The sequence below is a fragment of the Aegilops tauschii genome, chromosome 2 (assembly GCF_002575655.3).
Source record: "Aegilops tauschii subsp. strangulata cultivar AL8/78 chromosome 2, Aet v6.0, whole genome shotgun sequence".
Lineage (NCBI taxonomy): Eukaryota > Viridiplantae > Streptophyta > Magnoliopsida > Poales > Poaceae > Aegilops > Aegilops tauschii.
The window spans coordinates 296,803,583-296,813,066 of record NC_053036.3 but is presented as its reverse complement, the minus strand read 5'-3'; the positions used below and the strand labels follow the sequence as shown (position 1 = coordinate 296,813,066).

General features: G+C 50.0%; 1 protein-coding gene across 1 annotated transcript; it reads left to right on the top strand.

Moving 5' to 3' along the window:
* The first annotated feature begins 8,823 nt into the window (after positions 1-8,823).
* Positions 8,824-9,186, top strand: LOC141040957 (uncharacterized). Its single transcript, XM_073507070.1, has one exon. It carries the CDS (start codon positions 8,824-8,826, stop codon positions 9,184-9,186), a length of 363 nt encoding a protein of 120 aa, XP_073363171.1.
* Positions 9,187-9,484: the final 298 nt, after the last annotated feature.

Here is a 9,484-nt window from a genome sequence, read left to right as displayed (position 1 = left end):
ACCGAGGGTGTAATCTGTGGAGGGGGGCGCTGCACACGGCTAAGAGATGTTGTTGTGTGTTCTAGGCGCCCCTCCCTACGTATATATAGTTGGGAGAGGGAGGGGAGAAGCAAGGGGGCGCCCCAAGTAGGGGGAATCCTACTTGGGAGCTTCCCAATTTGTCCTCCCCCCTTCCATAAGTTCCAGAGGGGGAAGGAAGGAGGAGGGAGGAGGGAAGGGGAGGCCGAATTCCTCCCCTTCCTTCTCTCTTCCCCTCATTCCTTCTCCTCTGGTTCGGCCCATATGAGGGGTGCAGCAGCCCCTGCTAGCTGTTGTGTTTCCCCTCTTGGCCCATTCGGCCCATATCTTTTGTCGGAGGTGCTCGGAACCCCTTCCGGTGACCCGATATGTACCCGGTACCCTCCGGCACACTTCCGGTATCCGAATACTATCGTCATATATATCAATCTTTACCTCTCAACCATTTCGAGACTCCTCGTCATGTCCGTGATCTCATCTGGGACTCCAAACAACATTCGGTCACCAAATCACATAACTCATATAATACAAAATCGTCATTGAATGTTAAGCGTGCGGACCCTACGGGTTCGAGAACTATGTAGACATGACCGAGACACCTCACCGGTAAATAACCAATAGCGGAACCTGGATGCTCATATTGGCTCCTACATATTCTATGAAGATCTTTATCGGTTGAACCGTTATGACAACATACATTATTCCCTTTGTCCACCGGTATGTTACTTGCCCGAGATTCGATCGTCGGTATCCACATACCTAGTTCAATCTCATTACCGGCAAGTCTCTTTACTCATTCCGTAATACATAATCCTGTAACTAACTCAGTAGTCACTTTGCTTGCAAGGCTTCTTATGATGTGTATTACCGAGAGGGCCCAGAGATACCTCTCCGATACTCGGAGTGACAAATCCTAATCTCGATCTATGCCAACCCAACAAACACCTTCGGAGATACCTGTAGAGCATCTTTATGATCACCCAGTTACATTGTGAAGTTTGACAACACACAAGGCATTCCTCTGGTATCCGCAAGTTGCATAATCTCATAGTTGAAGGAATATGTATTTGCCATGAAGAAAGCAATAGCAATAAAACTGAATTGTCACAATGCTAAGCTAACGGATGGGTCTTGTCCATCACATCATTCTCCTAATGATGTGATCCCCTTATCAAATGACAACTCATGTCCATGGTCAGGAAAAATTAACCATCTTTGACCAACGAGCTAGTCAATTAGAGGCTCATAGGGACACTATGTTTGTCTATGTATTCACACATGTATTTAGGTTTCTGATCAATAGAATTCTAGCATGAATAATAAACATTTATCATGAATAAGGAAATATAAAATAACAACTTTATTATTGCCTCTAGGGCATATTTCCTTCAACTGTAGTAATCTGAAACTTCGTATACTTCTATAACTCCAAAAATTCTGAAAACTTAGGACAACGTAGGAAATTTCTATATCAATCTTGCGTAAAAAATTCAGAATTTTTCGTCGCCTCTGTGAATTTAAACAATTGTTTTATTGGATGCAAAAGTTTCTGTTTTTCTTCCAGATCAAATCAACTATCAACAAACATGATCCCAAAGGCTTTACTTGGCACAAACACAAATTAAAACATTAAAAACAATCATAATAGTAGCATAATTGTGCAAACACTCAAAAACAGAAAGAAAAAGGCAAAAATAAATTTTATTCATTGGTTTGCCTCCCAACAAGCGTTATTGTTTTATGCCCCTAGCTAGGCATTGACATTTCATTGATGCTCACATAAAAGATAAGAACTGAAGCGCAAAGAGAGCATCATAAAACATGTATCAAACACATTTAAGTCTAACATACTTCCTATGCATCAGAATTTATAAGCTATCATATAAAATTTTCTCTTCATGATCCTCGTGCATAAAAGTTTCATAATCTTCCAAGATAGTGGGATTAACATCAACTAAAGTCATGACCTCTCCAAACCCACTTTTATCCAGAATTTCATAAGATTGAACACTCTCCAAATATGTGGGATTATTTTTAGCTAAATTTGACACTCTTCCAAACCCACTTTTAATATTATCGCAAGCATATTCCTTATGAGATTTAAATAAAATTTCAAGATCAAAAGAATCATTATCACCCCAATCATAATCATTGCAATAATTAGTGGACATATCAATACTAGCAACCCCAAGCTTGGGGTTTTGCATATTATTAGCACAATTGACATTAATAGAATTTATACTAACATCATTGCAATCATGCTTTTCATCCAAGGAGCTATCATGAATCAGTTTTTAAATTTCTTCTTTTAACACTTCATCACAATTTTCAGATTCATGAATCTCAAGCAAAACTTCATAAAGATAATCTAGTGAACTCAATTCACTAGCAATTGGTTCATCATAATCGGATCTTTTGAAAGATTAGCAAGTGGATGAGGATCCATATCAATAGGATCTTAGCAAGCGAAGATGCAAGCAAATAGAAGACACATGGCAACACAAGCAAACGAAAGATCGAACTAGAAAAAAAGACAAACGAAAAAGAAGGCGAATAAAACGACAAAGTTTTGTGAAGTGGTGGAGATGAAAACGAGAGGCAAATGGCAAATAATGTAAATTGCAAGGAGATGAGATTTGTGATTAGGCAAATGGAAAATAATATTTTCCTCTCCCCGGCAACGACACCAGAAACTCCTTTTGATGTTTCTTGAAATTGCGTAGGTATTTCCCCAAATAGGAAGGGATGATGCAGTACAACTATGGTAGGTATTTCCCTCAGTTGTGAAACCAATGTACCAATCCAGTAGGAGAACCAAGCAACACTATGTAAATGGTACCTACACACAAAGAACAAATACTTGCAACCCGACGCGTATGAGGGGTTGTCAATCCCTATTTGGGTAACGGCACCAGAAATTGTCAAGTTGACGGGATAAAATTTGTGGTAGATTGGATAAATAGATCTTTATAAAGCATGAAATAAAATATGCAAATAAAAAGTGCAGCAAGGTATTTTTGGGTTTTTGGAATAACTGATCTGAAAACAAAAGCGAATAAAAATATATCTCAAAGCAAATATGATAAAGAATAGACCCGGGGGGCGTAGATTTCACTAGTGGCTTCTCTCAAGAAATAGCAAATGGCAGATAAACAAATTACTGTTGAGCAATTGATAGAAAATCGAATAGTTATGGATATCCATGGCAATGATCAATATATAGGCATCACGTCCAGAATTAGTAGACCGACTCCTGCCTGCATCTACTACTATTACTCCACACATCGACTGCTATCCAGCTTGCATCTAGTGTATTAAGTTCATGGAAAAATGAAGTAATGCAATAAGAACGATGACATGATGTAAACAAGATCTATTCATGTAGGAATAGCCCCCATCTTGTTATCCCTAATAACAACGATACATGCCTGTCTTGCTGCCCCTTCTGTCACTGGGAAAGAACACCGCAAGATCGAACCCATCACAAAGCACATCTTCTCATGGCAAGAAAAATCGATCTAGTTGGCCTAACTAAACCAAAGATTCAAAGAAGAAATATGAGGCTATAAATAATCATGCATATAAGAGATCAAAGAAGACTCATATAATATTCATGGATATAGATCATAAAATCAAAGTTCATTGGATGCCAACAAACACACCGCAAAAAAGAGTTACATCAAATGGATCTCCAAGAGACCATTGTATTGAGAATCAAAAGAGAGAGAGAGGAAGCCATCTAGCTACTCCCTATAGACCCGTAGGTCTATGGTGAACTACTCACGCATCATTGGAGAGGCACCAATGAGGATGAACCCCTCTGTGATGGTGTTTAGATTGGAACTCGTGGTTCAGGAACTTGTGGCGGCTGGAATTGTGTTTCATCGACTCCCCTAGGGTTTCTGGAGTATTTGGGAATTTATAGGGCGAAGAGGCGATGCGGGAGGTCACCAAGGGGGGCACAACCTCCCTGGGCACACCTGGGCTCCTAGGCGCGCCCTGGTTGGTTGTGCCCACCTCAGGCCTCCCCTCTGGTACTTCTTTGGCCCACTGGGTGTCTTCTGGTCCAGAAAAAATCTCCAAAAAGTTTCACAGCGTTTGGACTCCATTTGGTATTGACTTTCTACAAAAAACAAGCAAAAAACAGCAACTAGCACTGGGCACTATGTCAATAGGTTAGTCTTAAAAAATGATATAATTGCTATAAAATGATTGTAAACATCCCAGAATGGTAATATAATAGCATCAAACAATAAAAAATTATAGATACGTTGGAGACGTATCTCAAGTAGGCATGGATGAGGAGGATTTCCTCTTTGGTACTAAGGGAGCAGGGTCAGCACGCCGGTTCCCAAAGCGATCCCCAAAGGTTGCTTGATCGGTGCAAGAAGACCAAGACGACTGGCACGCAGGGAGGAGGTCATCACCGAGCCCACTGGTGCGTCATGGACAGACGGTTTGCAGGCGAAGACCAACTTTTGTTAGGATAGACTGCGCCCGTGTCCCCCTTGAAAATTGTTGTTTTGTGGCAACCCTTCCCGCCAATGCTTTCAGAGGAAGAGGACCAAGGCATGTATAAAAGGAGGGCAGGGTGCCACCATAGAGGAGGTAGACGATTCTTCCCCTCAACACTTGTACTCGAGCTCTTTCCCCAGTGCAATCCAACCACTAAGTAGGAGTAGGATTTTACACCGCAAGTTGGCCCGAACCTAGGTAACTAATGTGTCTATGGCCTGCTTTTGCCAGCTCACTCTCGCCATAGCTTCGCTCGTGGCTAGCTGCACGGTAGGATAGGGCGGTAGGAGCGAGTGCACCCCAGAGTTCGAACCTTAGGATCCCCGATTTCGACATTTGGCGCGCCAGGTAGGGGTGCACCGCCATTCTTCCGCTCTGTCCCGCCTTCTACTTCGCCAAGCACTGGGCCGATCGCGAGCTTGAGGGCTACCGGGCCTTCACCTGCGAGCTGTGCCGGGTGGCTTGGCCTGCGAGGTTCAGACCAGAGCTACCCCTGCGTTGTGATGGCACCCTTGACCCAACGGAGTTTCTTCGTCTCTATGCACTGAGCATCCTAGCGGCGGGCGGCGATGACAAGGTCATGGCACACTGGTTCCCCAAGGCCCTCGGCGACAGCCCGCACCTCTGGCCTGCGAACCTCCCAGGAGCTTCAGTCTCTTCACGTGAGGAGCTTTGCGGCCGTTTTGTCGCTAGCTTCGGCTGGCACGGTGGGGGCAACCATGGGCCTCACGCGGTGGCCTGCATGCTCGATAGAGCACAGGCCCCTGCGTCCAGCCGCCACCTCAAGTGGTTCTCCCGGGAGGCGAGTGTTGCCCTCCCCCCCCCCCCGAGGCCTGGACCTGCGCAAGCTCATGAATGGGCCCGGCGTGCCATCACCTTCGACTCCGAGGACCACCTCGAGTCCGCGGCCGCTGCCGGTGCGCTTCCCATGCTGTGCACCCCCACCATCGGCAATGTCGCAGTCGCCAAGACCCTCATCGATGAGGGCGTCGACTTCAACATGATCTCCATCAAGACCTTCGAGATGCTCCAGGTGCCTTACAACCAGCTAAAGCCAACTAGGCCCGTCATTGGGGTGACCGCTGGGTCCATCGCCCCCCGGGGCAAGTGCGCCTCCCTGTCACCTTCGGCACCCGTGAAAATTACCACACCGAGCTCATCGACTTCGATGTGGCGCACATCAACCTGCTGTACAATGACATCCTGGGGTATTCGGCGCTCGCCAAGTTCATGGCGGTGACCCACCCCGGCTCTAATATTATCAAGATGCTGGGCTGCAGCGGCATTATCACCATCGCCGATGACAAGAAGGATGCGGTTTGCTCCCTCAGGCGTGCCTACAAGGCCGCGGTGTCTGCGCACTCGCCTGCCAGGGATGCGGCCGAGTCTCCCGAGGCCGCTCCTGTGAAGAACAAGCAATTATTCTCTAAGGATCATGCCGAGATGAAAAAGGTGTCACTGGATGATAGCGGCTCGGGCCCTACCTTCACCATTGGCGCCGGTCTTTCTCCTGTGTAGGAAAACATGCTTTCCACCTTCCTTCGGGCGAATTGGGATGTGTTCGCCTGGAAGGCATCTGACTTGTCCGGGGTCCCAAGGGAAGTGATCGAGCACCAATTGGCGGTGTGCCCTAACGCACGCCCCATCAAGCAAAATGCACGACGTCAGGCGCCAGAGAAGCAAGAATTCTTTGTCCAAGAGGTGCACAAGCTGCAGGAAGCCAGAGTCATCCAAGAGGTATGCCATCCTGAGTGGCCCGCCAACCCAGTCGTCCCCCCAAGAAGGGCCGCAAGGAGCATATGTGCATCGACTTCTCGAGACTCAACAAAGCCTGCCCTCAGGACCCCTTTCCGCTGTTGTGCATCGACCAAATCGTGGACTCTACCGCCGAGTGTGACCTACTTTTCTTCCTAGATGCCTTCTCGGGCTACCACTAGATCAAGATGGCGGTAGAAGACGTGGAGAGGACGAACTTTATCACCCCGTGCAGCGTGTTCTTCTACACCTGCATGCCCTTCGGCTTGAGGAGTGTCGGCGCCACCTTCCAGCGGTTGATGCGCATCACGCTGGGCCTCAGCTGTGAAGGAACGCGGAGGCCTACGTCAATGACATTGTGGTCAAGTCGTGCAAGGTGAGAACACTCATCGAGGATTTGGAGGAAACGTTCACCAACTTGCGCAAGGTCAACCTAAAGCTCAACCCCGAAAAGTGCGTCTTTGGAGTTCCCTCCAGCAAGCTCCTCGGCTTCCTTGTCTCTCACCGGGTAATCGAAGCCAACCCCGAAAAAATCAAGGCCATTGAGAAGATGCACCCCCCGAACCCTCAAGGAAATGCAGCGATTGGCAGGGTGCATGGCTTCCCTAGGGCGCTTCATCCCCAAGTTCGCCGAGTGGGCCTTGCCGTTCTTCAAGCTCAGGAAGAGAACTCGCCCCTTCAAGTGGACTCCTGAAGCGGACACAGCCTTTGAAGACCTCAAGAGGTACCTTACGACCCGCCCATCATGGTTGCGCCGTGCTCCCGTGAGCCGTTGCTCCTTTACTTTGCAGCCACCCCCCCCCCCAGATGGCCAGTGTTGCGCTCGTGGTGGAGCCAGAGGAGCGAATTGGCACCAAAGGAAAGCCCTTCAAGCCTCGCGAGCCCCCCGAGCTCCAAAATCCTTCCGAGCCTCGCGAGCCTTCCAAACTCCTCGGGCCTTCCGTGCGCCCATGATCCCTCCAGGCTCCGTGAGCGCCACGAGCCTCCCGAGCCCCACGCGCCACCCAAGGAGCAGGCTGCCACCGTGACAACGCGCCTCATCGAGCAACCCATATACTTTGTCAGGATGATACTAAGGGATGTGCGCGAGTGCTACCCCATGCAACAGAAGCTCCTCCTCATGCTTCTCGTCGCCACCAGGAAGTTGCACCACTATTTTCAAGGCCACCCCATCGAGGTCATCTCTCCATACCCCCTGGAGCAAGTCATGCGCAGCCCCAATGCCGCCGCCGAGTCACCGAGTGGAACATCAACCCGAGGGCCTTCCAGCTAGAGTTCTGTCCCACCAGGGTCATCAAGGGAGCGACCCTCGCTGATTTCGTGGCAGAGTGGGTGGATCCATATGAGGAAGAGCCTCGCGAGAGTAAATCCCTCCTACCTGGGGATGACGCGCCTAGCGGCTTTGTCATGTACTTCCACGGTGCCTTCTCCAGGCAAGGCATGGGGGCTGGGGTCGTGCTCGTCTCGCCAAGTGGATACAAGCTCTACTACGCCATCCAGCTCTGCTTCAGGCATGATGAAAAGGTCTCCAAAAACATCACGGAGTACGAGGGCCTCATCGCTGGCCTCAAGGCCACCTCTGCCCTGGGCGTCAAGGGCCTCACTATCAAGGTCGATCCTCAGCTCCTTGTCAACTTCTCCATTAAATAATACAAGCCAAAGGACGAGCACATGGCACCCTACCTAGAGGAGGTACGTAAACTTGATAAGCGTTTCCTTAGCTTAGAGCTGCAACACATCCGTGCGGCGTTAACAAGGAAAGCGACGACATCACCAAGCGAGCGTTTTGATGTGAGCCCTAGAGCCCAGGCGTCTTTGAAAAAAGACTCTCAGGCCATCAGCCACACCCCCCGCTGTCGGCACAGCGCTACTTCACGAAGAGCTTCCCGTTGCGCCATCCACGGGTGTGCCGGACTGTGGCCCGACCTCGGGAGCCCACTTGTTGCTGGCGCTGGAGCCTCAGGTAGACTGCAGGGCTGTGGAGTTCAAGGCTTACCTGCTCCACGGCACGTCGCTCGGCAGGCCACTTCATACTGCTTGCGAGATGGTGAGTTGTACCGCAGGCGCCCCAATGGTGTTTCATTGCAGTGCATCTCGGAAGAGCAAGGATGCGAGCTGCTCGCCGACATCCACGGGGTTGATTGCGGACACCACTCCTCGCCGCACACCCTCGCTGGTAAGGTGTTCCTAAGTGGATTCTATTGGCCCACACTGCTCCGTGACACTCCCGAGTTGGTCCGATCTGACGAAGCCTGCCAGATCCACGCCAAGCAAATCCACCAACCTGCACAGTGGCTCTAAACAATCCCACTCTCACGGCCCTTTGTGGCCTGGGGGCTGGACATACTAGGCCCTCTCCTGCGTGCGGCTGGTGGCTACCTCTACCTCTACGTCGCCATCGAGAAATTCACCAACTGGGCGGAGGTCGAGCCCGTGCGCACCATCCCGACAGGCTCGGCCATCAAATTCATCAAGGGCCTCGTGAGCCAATTTGGTGTCTGCAACCGCATCAACACCGACAACGGCTCTTAGTTCATGAGTGGCCTCTTCAAGTCCTACTACGCTAACCTCGGCACGCAGATATGCTACGCCTCTGTGGCGTGCCGGCGAAGCAACGGCCAGGCTGAGCGCGCCAATGCTGAGTTTCTCTTGGACCTCAAGACAAGGAGGTTCAAGAAGAAGCTCGAGGCACGCGGCAAGGGCTGTCTGGATGAGCTGCAGTCAGTATTGTGGTCCATCCACACCATGACGACTAAGCCCACCAACGAGATCCTATTCTTCCTCGTCTACGGGGCGAAGGCGGTCCTTCCCTCGGAGCTTAAGCATGGCTCCCCGCGAGTCCTTGCGTTTGACAAGACAGTCAAGATGACTCGCAGGAGGCTGACCTGCTGCTCCTAGAGGAAGCCCGCCGCCAGGCCGCCCTTCGCGCCGCAAGGTACCAACAGGCCTTGCATCGTTACCACAGCCGCAACATCCGCCCTCGTACTCTCGAGGTTGGAGACCTCGACATACGTCGGATCGTCTCCAGAGAGGGGCTCCACAAGCTCTCGCCCATGTGGGAAGGCCCTTTCAAGGTCACTCATGTCTCCAGGCTAGGCGTTGCCCTCTTGGAGACGGAGGACGGAGTTCCTATGCCCAACGCCTGGAACATCCAACACCTCTGCAAGTTGTAACCGCGACCATCACGCGTACGAAC